The sequence below is a fragment of the Coenobita brevimanus genome, chromosome 86 (genome assembly GCF_032717465.1).
Source record: "Coenobita brevimanus isolate Jiangsu-jjx chromosome 86, ASM3271746v2, whole genome shotgun sequence".
Classification (NCBI taxonomy): Eukaryota; Metazoa; Arthropoda; class Malacostraca; order Decapoda; family Coenobitidae; genus Coenobita; species Coenobita brevimanus.
Window position 1 is genome coordinate 5,532,077 of NC_137039.1, and position 17,582 is coordinate 5,549,658.

Genomic DNA, 17,582 nt, shown 5'->3' on the forward strand with positions numbered 1-17,582 from the left:
TTTAGTTTTCTTTTACGTGCTGACAGTGACAGCCTGATGAGTGTAAATTAGTGTATGTACTTGTAAAAGCACTGACAGTGACAGTGTTTTTTGGTGTAAATAATTGTACATAGTAATAATATAAGTATTGCGAGTGACAGTCACTCCAGTGTAAGAAGATGAAAGCATATGTTCCTATTCTATGTTCTGACAGTGACAGTTTGTTGTGTAGAAAATATTATTTTTATAACAATGGACAGTGACACTGATGAATAAGGCAAAAAACGGACAGCTACAGTGAAAGTGAGCGATAGAAATGAAGTGCGAGTGGCCGACCGGAGCGAGAATAAAGTGCCTGCCGTAAGGCTGAATAAACTCGCGCCGCGGTGGTCTTCCTCAGTCCCGATCCACAATACTGGCAGTGACAGTGATTTTTATGGCTGTAATGGTGACAAGCGAACGTTTGCGAAGTACTATGATGGAAAATAATGTAGTATACATGTTTTTTGCCGTGAAAAGGCAAATGTGACAATAGTGATGGGAAGATCGCCACCGCGCTGCATGTCGGCCGTGCGATCCGTTCATTTTAGCCTTATTTTCAGTGCTTATTGTACAAATACGGATTCCAAACAACCTGTACGTTGTTGTATAAAGTGTACTGTGACAGATTGAGGCTGTGGTAGAAAGAAAACCGGGTTTCTGGAGGTGTGAAAGTGAAGACTTTGTTACCCAACTTTGCAAGTCTTCACAAGTCCTTTGGTAGTCCACGAAGGCTCAACATGTGTCTCAGGAGAAAGCTGAATGTAAGTACTATATGCCAAAAAAATTTTAATGCTCTAGGGTTAATCTCTGATTTTTGGCAAATATTTTCCCACAGGTACTCAGACCCCGCTACAACCCCGCCACAGCAGGGGGGTCGGGCGTACACAGCCGCGTTTTAGGGGTTAACCCCATCATTACCGGAAATGTGTTGTGTGTCACGTGCGTGTCACAATTTCATGCGCACGTGCCCTACCGAGTGTGCCCCCCGTGACACGCATATGATAGTTATAACCTGTGTGTGTACAGGGCTCCCAGGGACTCGGTTTATGGGTTATGTGCATCCACGTGGTGGCAGTTGTGTCTGTGTTTGTAAACAAAGAGCTCCAGCCCCTGGTGGTGTGATCCATACGTCAGTGAAACGTTATGAACTTCGACCACTCATGTACTGCCAATTCTGTGATGCAATTTCTACACACCAATCATAATATTTCATTTATATTTACCAAATTAACATCCCATATATTTGGCAACACATGCCTCCCAGGACTATATATATCAGTCACTGGCTTCCCTCAAATTCAGTACCACTTGCATTGCGTGAGGGGAGAATACTGTATGATTCATTATGCAGTTATGGAGCAGTTACCACTGTCTGATAGTGAGGATGAATATGACGGTGGGTCAATGAGTGATTTTGAGTTCTCTGATGATTCAGTGGAAAGTGATGATACTTAATTTGACCCAGACAATGTTAGTGAAGTTGAAACTGAGAGTAGTGATGATGAGAGTATTGAGACGTTGTCTGCGGCCAGTGACGAGTCATGTAGCCCCCCTCCCTCCTCTACCAGTGCAGTTGCCAGCACTGCCACACACTTTACACTTCTTTCTGACCCTTTTTCTGACACCAGACATAACCCTCTCCCTACATATGACACTGATTTTCCTGATGTACATCCAAGTATTATTCTACATCATCAAAGCCATCCTATGAGTGTCCTTGACTGTTTTCAGTTATTTATGGGGAAGGATATGATTGCTGCTCTGTGTCTCTGGACAAATACACTATCTATCCATCTATTCCCAGACGCTTCAATCCCATTTGGGGTGGCCACAAACACCTCCATGTCGCCCTGTCCCCCGCCATTTCACTCCCCTGCTCCCAACTCACACCCCCCTCTCTCATATACCTCTCCACCCTATCCCTCCATCTCATCCTCGGCCTACCCCTCCCTCTTCCCCCTCCATCTCACTCACATACACTCTCATAGTCAGTCTCTCACCCTCCATCCTCTCCACATGGCCAAACCACCTCAGTGTGTTCCTCATAACACTTCCTATCACATCCACAGTCACACCACAATGCTCCTTTATATCCTCATTCGTCAGCCTGTCTCTCCATGTGACTCCACAGGCTCCTCTTAAATAACTCATTTCCACTGCTCTCACTCTTGACTTGTGTCCTTCCAACAACGTCCAAGTTTCACTTCCATACGTTAGAGTTGGTATCACAATACTGTCATTTAGTAACTTTTTCACTTGCATGCTCACTTCCCTGTTTCTTATCACTGCTTTCAAAGAATCAGCAACCTTTCTTCCCTGCTGTACCCTTTCAAGCACTTCACCCTCCAAATCTCCATCCTTACTCATCACACTACCTAAGTACTTAAACGTACTCACATTTTCCAATTCCTCACCATCCAACCTCACTGTACATTCACTGACTTCACCTCTCTCAAAGACCATCACTTTACTCTTCCCTACATTCACCTTCAGATTCCGTTTGCTACACACTCTCCCAAACTCACTCACCAAGCCTTGCAGCTCCCCTTCGTCTTCACTTAACAATACAGTATCATTTGCAAACAACAGTACAGCGTGTTTCCAAACACTGCACTCTCTCACCAGGGCTACTCCAACATCCACTACCCTACCTTGTATCTCTTTTATAACCCTGTCCATATGCAGATTGAACAACCATGGAATCATGACACATCCCTGTTTCAATTCAACCTTCAAATAGAAAAATTCACTCAGTTCACTATCCACATGCACTGCAGCCTTAGCACCCTCATACATATTCATGGCATTCAACAACTTCCCATCTACTCCATATAGTCTTAACACTTTCAACAATCCTTGTCTATCCACCCTCTCATATGCTTTCTTGAAATCCATGAAGGCCGCATACAACTTCTTTCCCTTCTCTAGAAACTTTTACACTAAAGATTTAAGAATGAAAATCTGATCTACACAACCTCTTCCCTTCCTAAAGCCTCCCCGTTCTCCAACTAATTCCTCTGTTATATTCCTAACTCTGTCAGTAAGTATCTTACCATATACTTTTCGTATTACGGTAAGAAGACAAATGCCCCAATGATTACCACACACTTCTTTTTCACCTCTTCCTTTGTACAGGGGGAATAATTATAGCTGACTTCCAATCCCCCATGACTCTACCTTACTCCCAGGCCAATCTGCACATCTTCCACGTCCATTTTACTACTATCTCTTCCCCATGCTTCAGCATTTCACCACACATTCTATCAATTCCTGGGGCTTTCCCCATTTTAACTTTCTTCATTGCTTCCACAACTTTCATCCTACTGATTTCTTCCTCTCTTCTCACATCCCTCCTTCTCCCAGCCATTCCCCAGTCACTTATATTTGCATTACTTTGATTCTCTATGTTCAACAACTCCTCAAAGTGTTCTCTCCATCTGCTCACTTTTTCTCCCTTCTCCACTAGTAATCTACCATTTTTATCTTCCACTCCCCAACTAACTTCTTCGCCACCCTGTCTAACTCTCTTTACCTCTGTCCAGAAAATTGTCTTACTGTACGTTACATCCACCTTACACTCAAATTCCTTCAAAATTCTTCATCCACTCTCTTCTTACTCTTTCTTACTAGTCTTTTTACTTCTCTTTTCCTCTCTACATATAACTCTGTCTTCCGTCTCTCAACTTCTTCCACACCCATTTCTCATCCACACACTACATGCTTTCTTCTTTTGTGCCACAGTCTCTCTCACCTCTTCATTCCACCATGCTGTTTTCTGCACCCTCTTTCGCCTTCTCTTCACCCCACATACCACCTCACATGCTGCACAGATTTCTTCTGTGAATATCTTGCACACACCTTCCACGTCCCCCATCTGCTCCAATCCATATTTACCCAATCACTCCTCCACTTCCCTCTTAAATTCTGCCTTTTCTTCCTCCTCTTGTAAGATTTCCACCCTCCTTGTATGCACTACTTCTTCCTGTCCTTCCTTTCTTCTATTTCTTCATTTCATTTGGACTTCGATTCTGACCACCACCAAGTGGTGATCAGAAAGTTCACTCCCCCGACCTGTATATACTCTTGCATCCAGTAAACCCCTTCTCATTCTTCCATCCACACACACACATAATCAATCACTGCCTTCCGTTCATTCAATTCACCACCAACCCTTCTCATCACTCGCCACGTATACCTATGGATCATTTTGTCCCTGAAGAGGGTATTGGCTATTACCAACCCCCTCCCGGCACAAATGTCCACTAAAGCACAGCCATTCTCATCCATCTCTGCAGGCACACCCCACTCACCAACTACTCCATCCACCTTCACATTTCCTTCTTTTCCATTCATATCTCCAATCAAAAACAAAAGAATGAAGGAAAGAGAGAAAAGAGGATGGAAGAAATGAAGGATGGAGGAAAGGAAAGGGCAGACACCCAACAGCAGCACTACATCGAGTGAGTTGATGGTGAGTGCCCCCACCTACCACTGATTATCACCCGTGGTTAATAATGTCCTGGCTCAGTAGATCGTATGACATGCTGCATTAGGTGTGGCCAGCCACAAGTACCAACAGTAGCTAAAGGGGCGCTTCAGACCTAAGCACTCACATGTAGTTTTTTTTTTTCCTACAACCAACTTTTTAAACATTTTCTATTAAACTGGCAATCCAGCCTAAGAGATAAAACATGTCTTCTCCGTCACTTGTTAGTGAATGGCACCATACAGGGTTAAAGCCTGATTCCTTCTGCAACCTTTGCCACATTTATCATAACCATATAATTGTTATCACACCTGAATGAACTGTCACGTGCCAAGTGAATAAGAATTTTTTCTGAACAGTTTTCCAGTCACCACATTTCAAATTTTTTCACTCCTGAACTGATACTGGAGAGGACTTAAAACGATTTACCCCATTCATCATACTTGAATTTCTTCACTCCTTAACCGGCTGCGTGCCGGCCACTTCAACCCTAAGTGTCACCCCCCTGCCGGCCAAATTTATTTTGTTGTTGTTGTTGCTAAAATGATAGATTTTGATGTGAAAAAAACGAATATGACCATAAAAAAACTCACCAGAGGCTGGAAGTGCATTTTTCATAGTCCGTCCAGCTGCCAGCAGGTGTGAGCAGGCGGGGAATCCCCAGCGGCAGTGAGAGAAAACCCGTTTTCTATGCAAGGTAAACTCAGGTATTCTCACCAACGTGACTCAGGGAAGGTATAGAAATGGTTTTAACAATTTTCTGTCCACTTCACACCCACAAAAGAAAAAAAAAAATCTTATTACTGTATTTCATAAGGAAATCGTGTTTTTTGGGGAAAAGAATCACTTACTCATGCAACACTATACGTATCACTATGAATGCATTTTCTTACAGTTACGAGAAAATATGCATAACTTGACTTCACAATGTACAGCCCTTTCACTTACAGTAAATTATTTACAACATGCCTTCAGTATACACAGACATTACCAGAGTATTTTTGATCATCTCACTGTGAATACATGGTCTAACACTTACGAGAACATATGTAAAACTTTGTTCCACAACGTTCAGTACTTACACTTACGAGAAAATATTTACAACATATCATCACTGTATGCAGTACTTATAACACTTTCTGTGCATCTTTTTTCGTATTTACAACACTTTTTGAGTGTCTTTTTATCGCTCGTCGTTACCACACTATTGTTTCTCAATAGTTAGCAAGAGTGTGGTACTCCTTGAAGCATGGGTATAGGCACAGTCCTACATCACACTCTGCACACATATACCTTGAGTCCTTCTGCTAAATATGTGGCCTTACAGTACCGTTTGCACATACGTGACACCTCCGCTGGGGATGCTGACGTGTTCCACTTGGAGGGACGATTTTGGGGAAGTGTCTAGAGGTGAGGCAGAGAGGTGTGGCGGTGGTGAGCAGCACTTCTGTCTTCCCCATATTCCCCCACTATTTCCTGCACCAGCTCACGAATATAGCCCTCGAAGGTCTCCTGGATGCCAGTGGTATGTGCGTGGAGATAGCGAGCGTTGAGGACAGTGATGTCGAGGAGATGGAAGAATAATTTTTTAAACCACTTCACCGTGGGCCTGGCACAGTTAACACTGGAAATTATGGCATCTGATTGATCCACCTGTCGCATATTCACATTATACGCCAGGACAGGTTCTGGTTTCCAGACTTGGTGCTGCCCTTCTGCCCTGTAATCTACACTGTCTGTGCGGTGTACAAGAGGCCAATGAACAGACGAGAGGAGGAATACTTCGTGGTTGTGGTGACAGGCTGTTGCAAGGATATTATGTGATTTGTAAAAAACAACCTCGTTTTTTTCTGAAGCTTCCTTCTCACCTTCACCAAGTGCCAACGGTTCTTCTTTACGGTGCCGCACAGACCAGTTTCCTGCAGGTGAAGGTACCTGGCGAGAAGGGGGCTTGTGTACCAATTATTGAGGTATAAGACATGCCCACGATGAAGGTATTCCTCAATCATCGTTTTTACCACAGCCCCTGAGAGTCCCAAACTTTTATCTTCTGTGATGTCCATCTGAACACCTGTGTACAGGAGTATGTCCTGTACATATCCAGTCTTACAGTCCCACATCACGAAGATTTTGAAGCCAAACTTGTGTCTTTTGCTGGGAATATATTGACGAAAAGCAATATTACCTCTCCATTGCACTAGACTCTTGTCTATAACAAGGTCTCGGTATGGAGAGAATGAGGTACGGAATTTCTCTCGAAGGTGATCAAAAACCAGATGTATCCTCCTCATCCTGTCTGTGTTCTTTGCGTTTGCAGGGTCAAGGGTGTCAAAAAAATGAAGGTGGCTCAGGATGTACTGAAAATGATTCCTTCCCATCACCTTGCCAAAAAATGGTGTCACCATTACTGGATCCACAGTCCAATACAAGGAAAGCTGATTTTTTTTCAATATCCCCATCAAAAGCACAAATGCTAGGAACACATACATTTCACCCAGGGTCACGTCAGGTTCAAACAATCGGCTGTGTTGTGCCTGTGTTGTTCCCCCACGTTCAACTGCAGCAAAGGCGTTGGTCAGGCGGCAATCTTCTAAACAAACTCCACGGGAATGTAGTTCCAGAAAAAGTCAAGCCTACTGGAGGTATGGTGAGGTTCAGGGACACTACACCCGGCTTCATTTTCGTGGATGAACGGGTGAATGTGGGGGACAAAGTCACTACCGTCCTCCCACTCCCACGTCATTTCCTCATCATCATCATCACCTCCATGTTCCTCGGGCTGTGGGGAAGCATGGGGAAGTGTGGGGAATGGGGGGAGAGTTTCACGTGAGGTGCTGTGTGTGGGGAAGGCGGGAAGACTTTGTCCTGAGGTGCTGGGCTGAGCTGGGTCACGTGGGGGCAAGGGAGAGCGGGGGCAAGATGAGTCACTCTCCTCCAACAATGGAGCTTTCCCAAATCTTCCACATTTCCTCCCCACGTGGTGAAATCCTTTGCCTCCCCAATCACCCCTCAACCGCAGGACTACCTTCCTCCTCCCTTTCCTCCTCATTGTCGTGACGTGCAAGACAACAACATGCAGGTGGCCTCCTACCACATGTTGCCCTAGTGCAGCCCACATACCTGGATTTTCTAAGTGAGGGAATTTCATCATCACTACTACTTTCCTCCTCAGGCTGGATGTAGTCCTTATCATGCACGTCGTCATCCTCCAAATCGCTTTCCCCAGTGTAGGGAACCTTACGGAGGTCCTGAATCTCCTCGTCAGAGAGACCGCGGCGAGACATCACTGCACTGTATGACTAACACAAGCAGAGTGAGGCAGAGTGAGCGTGAGGCGGGAACGCGTGGGTGTATGGGCCAGGCCGCCTGAGAGCAGATAGAGGAAGGGTTGCCCTACAAGCACACCAATTCTTGCGCGCCTAGCTTGAAAATTGCCGTCACAATGAATTTTTTAAATCAAGACTGCTTTAAAACAGCACTGGCACTGAGCGCGAAATTACGTCAGACCATTTTAAAACGGCACTGGCACGGGGCAGATTAATGAATTAAACAGTGTCAGATGACATCAACTGAGTCAACCGTTTATCACATTCAGCACACTAGAAGCTCTTCCCACCACAATGATTTAACCCCTAAAACGCGGCTGTGTACGCGCGATCCCCCCCCTGTGGCGGGGTTGTAGCGGGGTCTGAGTACCTGTGGAAAAATATTAGCCAAAAATCATAGATTAACCCTAGAGCATTAAAATTTTTATGGCATATATTACTTACATTCAGCTATCTCCTGAGCCACATGTTGAGCCTTCGTTGACTACCCAAGGACTTGTGAAGACTTGCAAAGTTGGGTAACAAAGTCTTCACTCTCACACCTCCAGAAACCCGGTTTTCTTTCTACCACAGCCTCAATCTGTCACAGTACACTTTATACAACAACGTACAGGTTGTTTGGAATCCGTATTTGTAAATAAGAACTGAAAATAAGGCTAAAATGGACGGAGCGCACGGCCGACATGCAGCGCGGTGGCGATCTTCCCGTCAATATTGTCACATTTGCCTTTTCTCGGCAAAAAACACGTATACTCCTTTTTTTCCATCATAGGACTTCGCAAACGTTTGCCTGTCACTATTACGGTAATAAAAATCAATGTCACTGCCAGTATTGTGGACTGGGAATGAGGAAGACCACCGCGGCGCGAGTTTATTCAGCCTTACGGCAGGCACTTTATTCTCGCTCCTGTCGGCCACTCGCACTTCATTTCTATCGCTCACTTTCACTGTATCTTTTTTTTTTTTTTGCCTTATTCATCAGTGTCACTGTCCAGTGTTATAAAAATAATATTTTATACACAAAAAACTTTTACTTTCAGAACATAGAATAGGAAAATATGCTTTTATCTTTTTACACTGGAGTGACTGTCACTCGCAATACTTATATGATTACTATGTACAATTATTTACAACAAAAAACACTGTAACTGTCAGTGCTTTTACAAGTACATACACTAATTTACACTCATCAGGCTGTCACTGTCAGCACGTAAAAGAAAACTAAACAATATTATCACTGTCACTCTCAGTATTTTTCCCAATATTTTTACCCTTATTTTCAAAATCTACTTAGGCTGTGGTAGTCGAAAAAACACGGGTAAGCACAGAGGGGAACTTTGCACTCTTTGCACTGCAAGGAGGTGCGCCTAAAAGTTCTTTCCTGCCTGGTAGTGTGGCTGCACACATGACACCTCCTCAGTGCTTTCCCCCTCTTTGCAGTGGCTGGCAGTGGCTCCAGGCGGTGTCGCTGAAGGTAGGCCATACACTGTAGGCGGTCTGGAGGTGTGTGAGGGTGGCGTTTGGGACCTGTTGAAAGCACCTGGCCATAACGCTGAAGCAGCTGGTAGACACAAGTCTTAGAGAATCTTCTGAGAGAGTAGTTGGCTGGCTTCCTGTTCTTGATTTTATACAGGATGAAGGCGTTCAACATGCACATGTCAATCAAGTGCAAGAACACCTTCCTGTACCAACGACGATTTTTCCTCAGACAGTCAATCTCTCCAATCATCATATCCGACTTGTCCACCAGCCGCATATTGACGTTATAGTCAATTACAGCATCAGGCTTCATCACAGGCTCGCCAGTCCTTCTGTCGACCTTCCCTGTTGCCAGCATTTCACCCTTGTGTACTGTGGTGAGCATGTTCACGACTCTCTTATCATGCCACCTGATCGCAAGCATCTTGTCAGATTTCTTCAGGTGCACGTCTCCCCGCTTTGACTTTTCAGCCTCTGGGAAGGCAGGGTAATGTGCCCTGTTACTTCTGACAGTGCCACAGGAGCCGACGCCGTGTTCAGAAAGGTACTTGGCGAGTTTTGGAGCTGTATAGTAATTGTCCGTATACAGGACATGATTCTCGCCAAAGTACTTTTCCAAAAGCACTTTCACCACAGAACCAGAGAATCCAAGGGGGTCAGTCTTATCCAAGTCGACATTGCTGGCGGTGTAGATGACGAAGTCAAGGATGAACCCCGTCTTGCAGTCGCACAGCACGAAAAACTTGATTCCAAAGCGGTGGCGTTTGCTTGGAATGTACTGGATGAACCGAAGACGGCCCCTGAACAATACCAAAGACTCGTCAATCATGACTTTCTTGAAAGGGCGCAAGAACCTCGTAAACTTATCTTTGATCATGTTCAGGATTCCCCTCACTTTCCAATATGGGTCAGTTTGGGAAGGCTCATCATTATTCGCGAAGTGAAGATAAGTCATCAGCTGCCTAAAATGATCGCGGCTCATGTATTTATTGAATATTGGTGTTGGGCACAGCTCGTCGGAACCCCAGTACTCTTCCAACTTATGCTTCCAGTTGTGCGGCATAAGCAACATCAAGGCAATAAATACAAAAAGCTCGCTGATCGTCAAAGGCACCCGTGATGCCATCCGCGACGTGGATGGCGTCGCAGCCTCACCTTCTTCTTCGCGAATTGGCGCACATTGCCCCTCGTACCTGTTGGTCTCGGTACAGATGTGCTCCATAACCTCGTCGTCAAGGAAGGCCAACAGGTAGTCAACACATTCACCATCGTCGTCCACAGGGAAGTCAGCCTGAAGTCCACACTCACTTTCGTCAAAGGGCAGATCTTCAGGCACAAAATCTGATCCCTCTGACCACACAAAAGGATCTAAAGTTCCCTGCCTAGGCTGGGAGGTGCTTTGGGCGGCGGGGGGTGAGGCAGGTCGTGTGGGAGTGGGTGAGGCAGGCTGGGCAATAGTAGGTAAGGGAGAGGTTATCCCAGGCCGTGTTGGTGTTGTGGAGGTGGTGGTGGTGGTTGGAGGGAGATTATCGCTTGGGTCAAGGTCACCCGCGGTGGCGTGACTCCTGAGTTGCCTAGTGGGAGTTAGCCTAGGGGACTTAACTTTACTGACACGAACACTAGGCCTACGATAACCTCTCATACGTAACATTGCTCGTCTACTTCCCTTTCTCGGTGGTGATGGAGACTCCGATGACTCAGGAGACAGGACAGCAGACGAGGAGGACGAGAGAAGAGGGCTGGGAGAACGTGGCGGGCTTGCGGTGGTGTGGCGTGGCGTAGTGGACAATGGCGGTGCACTGCTGTCTCACTCCTCTTCCTTTTCTCTCCCTTTCCATATTCAAGGCCCCTTTTCACCGGGGCCTTCCCTGTAGAGGTGCTGGGCACAGTCACAGTTTCCTCCGGCACAGAAATCATCACTTCAGGGCCTGAATCAGCACTCGATTGTGTCTCTGATTCAGCCAGGCTAGACAAAACACCCACATCACTGCCGTAGTCCATAGAGGCTTTCAACAGTTCAGATGCTATGGCCGAGTCACTTAGCCCCTTGGTAGTCACTTGTAAAGTTTTGAAGGGCGTAGAGGTAACAAAACCCTTTTTCGGAGGGCTAGAAGGCACGGAACTAGAAGAGCTAGAGCCTGACATGGTGTCACCGTGGCAGATTTGCGTGGACTGACGCTAATCTGGGGCAAACCGCGCGAAAAAATTACAGTGTGACAACTGGGGAAACAAGCGTTTCCCAATAGCAAAAAGTGCTTGCGAGATGACGGCGCAGATTGACACGTATCAGCCATCCGCGCGTTGCCATATCGCACGACGAGAGAGGGCCGCGCATCGGTGCGTCCGTGGGTAAAAAAAATGAGACTTGGCAACAACCGAGGTCAGTAGTACAAAGGTCAAGTGTGCTAAAAGTAGCTCACGGGTGGCGGGACTGAGAGACAATACCAGCTTGAGCCTGCTTGCCTGCGGTTATTCAAAATTAACTCAAATCGCAAACGCGACGACCCGCCGTTTTGCCCTTTGGGCAGACCGTCGCAAAAGCGACGATCCGCGTTTTAGGGGTTAATAGGTGTTTGGTGAGACTGCTTCTCTGGCCAAACTGTTTACCACATTCATCACACTTAAAATTCTTCACTCCTGAATGAATTAATAGGTGTTTAGTGAGATTACTTTTACGTGCAAATAGTTTACCACATTCATCACACTTGAAATTCTTCACTCCTGAATGAATTAACCCTTTAACCGCGGGTGTCATTCCAGAAGGACATTGCAAAAACTGGACCAAACCGCGGGTGTCATTCTCGAATGTTTGTGAATATTTTGAATACCCAGCGTTTTTTCCGTGCGCCAATTGTTTCAAGGGAGAGTAGCTATTAAGTTCTTTCACTCCAGCCGACCCTCACCTCCCTCCTCCCCCCCCTGGGGGGACACAGAGTGGGTGTTTATCATATGTGCAGTGTTCATATATGTTTATAGTATTATTATCAGAATGAGGTTGGCATTTGGTAATGGTGTGTGAGCGAAAAATAGTGATTACAACACCGCTGATATGGCAATGAAGTGTGGGCAATTACAGTGCCTTTTACCTGCCTCAGTGAACACAGAGTGGGTGTTTATTGTATGTGCAGTGTTCATATATGTTTATAGTATTATTATCAGAATGAGGTTGGCATTTGGTAATGGTGTGTGAGCGAAAAATAGTGATTACAACACCGCTGATGTGGCAGTGAAGTGCGGGTAATTACAGTGCCTTTTACCTGCCTCAGTGAACACAGAGTGGGTGTTTATCGTATGTGCAGTGTTCATATATGTTTATAGTATTATTATCAGAATGAGGTTGGCATTTGGTAATGGTGTATAAGCGAATGTAATGGTGTGTGAGCGAAAAATAGTGATTTTAGATCACTCACTTCTAACGGCACTGCCCATCCAGTGATAGTCAACGAAATCATGAAACCTACATCATTGCAAAGCCGAAGGTTAGTACTTTCTAATGGTACCTTATTTTTCGCTCTAGATTTATTCTGTGCAGAGTTATAAAGGTTTAAAGTTTGTTTACATTTTGGTCGAAACCCCCGCGGGAGAGGACAGTCGGGGCAAAACAATGCCCGCGGTTAAAGGGTTAATAGGTGTTGAATGAGATTACTTTTACGTGCAAATAGTTTACCACATTCATCACACTTGAAATTCTTCACTCCTGAATGAATTAATAGGTGTTTGTTGAAATCACCCTTCTGTGTAAATCGTTTACCACATTCATCACACTTGAAATTCTTCACTCCTGAATGAATTAATAGGTGATGAGTGAGATTACCTTTATGTGCAAATAGTTTACCACATTCATCACACTTGAAATTCTTCACTCCTGAATGAATTAATAGGTGTTTGTTGAAATCACCCTTCAGTGTAAATAGTTTACCACATTCATCACACTTAAAATTCTTCACTCCTGAATGAAGTAATAGGTGTTGAGTGAGACCAGTCTTCCATGTAAACTGTTTACCACATTCATCACACTTGAAATTCTTCACTCCTGAGTGAATTAATAGGTGATGAGTGAGATTACTTTTATTCTCAAATAGTTTACCACATTCATCACACTTAGAAATTCTTCACTCCTGAATGAATTAATAGGTGCCGAGTGAGACCAGTCTTCCGTGTAAACTGTTTACCACATTCATCACACTTAGAAATTCTTCACTCCTGAATGAATTGAAAGGTGTTGAGTGAGGTTACTCTTCACTGCAAATTGTTTACCACATTCATCACACTTGAAATTCTTCACTCCTGAATGAATTAATAGGTGTTGAGTGAGATTACCTTTATGTGCAAATAGTTTACCACATTCATCACACTTGAAATTCTTCACTCCTGAGTGAATTAATAGGTGTTGAGTGAGATTACCCTTCTGTGTAAACTGTTTACCACATTCATCACACTTGAAATTCTTCACTCCTGAATGAATTAATAGGTGTTTGTTGAAATCACCCTTCAGTGTAAATCGTTTACCACATTCATCACACTTAAAATTTTTCACTCCTGAATGAAGTAATAGGTGTTGAGTGAGACCAGTCTTCCATGTAAACTGTTTACCACATTCATCACACTTGAAATTCTTCACTCCTGAATGAATTAATAGGTGTTTAGTGAGATTACTTTTACGTGCAAATAGTTTACCACATTCATCACACTTGAAATTCTTCACTCCTGAATGAATTAATAGGTGTTGAATGAGATTACTTTTACGTGCAAATAGTTTACCACATTCATCACACTTGAAATTCTTCACTCCTGAATGAATTAATAGGTGATTGTTGAAATCATTCTTCTGTGTAAATCGTTTACCACATTCATCACACTTGAAATTCTTCACTCCTGAATGAATTAATAGGTGTTTGCTGAACTGACTTTTCTGTGTAAATCGTTTACCATATTCATCACACTTGAAATTCTTCACTCCTGAATGAATTAATAGGTGTTGAGTGAGATCAACCTTCTGTGTAAACTGTTTACCACATTCATCACACTTAAAATTCTTCACTCCTGAATGAATAACTGCATGTCGCATAAGACGGCTCTTAAAAGGAAATGCTTTACCACACTCTAAACATCTGAACTGCTTAACTTGAGCTGAGGACACTGTGTCCAGGACAGTCTCATTGCCACTGAGGAATATTTTGTCACCCACCTCACACTCTGACTGTTCTTCCTTTACCACCTCCAATATTTTGTCACCCACCTCACACTCTGACTGTTCTTCCTTTACCACCTCCAATATTTTGTCACCCACCTCACACTCTGACTGTTCTTCCTTTACCACCTCCAATATTTTGTCACCCACCTCACACTCTGACACTACATCTGGTTCTTCCTTTACCACCTCCAATATTTTGTCATCCACCTCACATTCTAAATTTACATCTGTTTCTTCTTTTACCACCTCCATTATTCTGTTACTTACTTCACACTGTAACTTTAGACCGGGTTCTTCCTTTACCACCTCCATTATTTTGTCATCCACCTCAGACTCTATATATCTTTACATCTGGTTCTTCCTTTATCACCCTGTCATAAGAGTCCCCCAAACTCTCTTAATTCCTGCCACAAACTAGTCTCCACTGAACAATACTGCTGATACAAAGGTCATTATTACAGAACAATAACTGCTTCTGCACATGTAAGTACTATGTAACCATATTTTTAAATAGTTCACTGCTGAGTTTAAGCTGTTAATGCAGTCTAAAATACCACTGGGTTCCTTATTTTACCAGTTCTTATCCAGTGTCTATGCAGCAGTTGTACAGCAGTAAATACAAAGGATATCACAACAGCTAAATGATCCTGGATCACCTCCTACCACTCATCCAGTGATTCACACTTCTTACAATGAAAGATATTATGAACAGACAGTATAAGCCACATATATTTGGAAGAGGCACCTCATGTAGGATGTACAGTACTGTACTGAGACAACACAACATGTGCCTATATATCTGTCAACACTTTACCATGTATATATTACTCAGGTGGCTCCCTGATGACCACACTGCTTAGGTCTGCTTTGCAGAGTCAATTTCAGCTGTGGACCTGCAACAAGAGCTGCCATTAGACAAGAATCTCTATGAATTTAAATACACTGCCTAATGAGCCCTCATTTTGCATGTATTTAGTCCTTAAAGAAAATTAATTTGCATTTTAGCAGGTAGACTTAGTAGAGAAATTTGAAGAAAGAGTGAGGTCATTAATGTAAAGGACTGGTTATATGAGTGGGAAAGTGAGGCTGGTATGGAAAAGTGGCAGCAGAAGTGTTAGGCATGGTAGGTAATTTAGAAACAAGGGTGGTCAAGGATGAGACCAAGCTAGATGATAGTGATGACTTCCAGGTAGTTAACCCCTTAAACGCGGCTGTGTACAGTCGATCCCCCCCGAGTGGCGGGGTTGTAGCGGGGTCTGAGTACCTGTAGGAAAATATTCGCCAAAAATCAGAGATTAACCCTAGAACATTATACTTGGTATGGCAGATAGTACTTACATTCAGCTTTCTCCAGAGACAGGTGTTGAGCCTTCGTGGACTATCCAAGGACTTGTGGAGACTTGCAAAGTTGGGTAACCAAATCTTCACTTTCACACCTCCAGCAACCCGGTTTCCCCTCTACCACAGCCTCATTTTGTCACAGTAAACTTTATACTACAACGTAAAGGTAGTTAGGAATCCGTATTTGTACAATAAGCACTGAAAATAAGGCTAAAATCAACGAAGCGTACGGCTGACATGCACTGTGGCGGCGGTCTTCCCGTCACTCAACAAACATTTCCATTTTCACAGCTAAAAACATGTATACTACATTATTTTCAATCATATTACTTCCCAAAAGATCACCACGGCGCGCTTTTTATTCTGCCTTACGTCCGCCACTTTATTCTCGTTCCTGTCGGCCGCTTGCACTGACTGGGAAGAGCTAGAACTCGCCATAATCTCACTTTGAAAGCCTGCAGTAAACTGAAGCTAAACAGGGGCAAACCGTGAGAAAAAAAGCTAGTGTTACAACTGGGGAAACAAGCGTTTCCTAGTAGCATAAACTGCTTGTGAGAGGAGATCACAGATTTACAGTTCTGAGCGCTCAGAGCGCTGCCATGTATCACAGCCAGGCTGGCCAGGCCGTGGTGGGGGGGGGGATGGGGGGAAAACGTGATATTTGGCAACAACTGAGGTCAGTAGTACAAAGGTAAAGTATGCTAGTTGTAGCTAGAGGGTGGTGGTACAGATAGACAATACCAGCTGGAGCCTGCTTCCCCGCGGTTATTCAAAATTTACTCAAATCGCAAACGCGACGATCCGCCGTTCTGTCCTTTGGGCCGACCGTCGCAAATGCGACGATCCGCGTTTAAGGGGTTAAGGGATGATGCAAAGTTAAGAAACAATGATAAGAGTGTGTCTATCTATCGATCTAGAAAGGGGGAGATGATCCCCCGAAATAGACCCTATTAGATCATGTAGCCCTGCTAGGTAACAAGAGGGCGCTACCCCTACCGGCATATCAGCTACCGGTTGTGGTACAAACTAATGACCCCCTGGTCCCAAGTTTGACACTCTTACCACTGAGCCACCCTACCCCCTATATCTATCTAGAGCCAAACCATAAACCCATAAGGGATGGCCGTTCGTCTCTGAGTTAGTGGTTTACTAGTCCAGCGGATAAGGCAAACAATCGTTCACTTTTTCAGGAAAGCACCAAATTTTGCACAGGTGTAGACTGGACCCAGACAATCATTTTTTGAGATGGACCTCCAGAATCTTGGGCCCCTGGTGGCTGCCATCTTGGATTTCAAAATGGCTGCCTTTCAATCCATATTTTCTACAATAACTCCAATAATATAATAGAAACATAATTCCAATGGCTAACCCCAGGTTCTTAGGGTTTGGCACTTGAATGGAATGATTTTTTTGACCCGGCAAAGGTCGGCCATCTTGGATTTCAAGATGGTCACCTTTGAACCCCTATTTTCTTCAATAACTCCAATACCATGACTGACAGCAACATAATTCCAGTGACTAACCCTATGTTCTCAGGGTCTGGCAATCCAATGGAATCACTGTCCGATGTGGAAGGTCGGCCATCTTGGAATTCAAGGTGGCTACCTGCTGATGCCCATTTCCGTTATAACTCTGATACAATGGCAAACATCTATTGCATGTCTTTTCAATCAAATTCAAATATTAAAACAATGTCCATCGCAGTCACATAATGACGTACACAGAAAGTTAGCCT

The 17,582-nt window shown here is 44.2% G+C and overlaps 1 protein-coding gene across 1 annotated transcript in view; it reads right to left on the reverse strand.

Annotated features, from left to right (window-relative positions):
* LOC145410773 (uncharacterized) overlaps positions 1 to 17,130 on the reverse strand; it is a 128,312-nt gene extending 111,182 nt beyond the window's left edge. The window contains exons 1-3 of the mRNA XM_080280875.1: positions 17,046 to 17,130; positions 13,556 to 14,019; positions 12,994 to 13,385 (exon numbers count right to left, since the gene is read on the reverse strand). Of these exons, the coding sequence (XP_080137001.1) occupies positions 12,994 to 13,385; positions 13,556 to 14,019; positions 17,046 to 17,130 (941 nt within the window). The remainder of the gene's footprint in view (positions 1 to 12,993; positions 13,386 to 13,555; positions 14,020 to 17,045) is intronic.
* Positions 17,131 to 17,582: the final 452 nt, after the last annotated feature.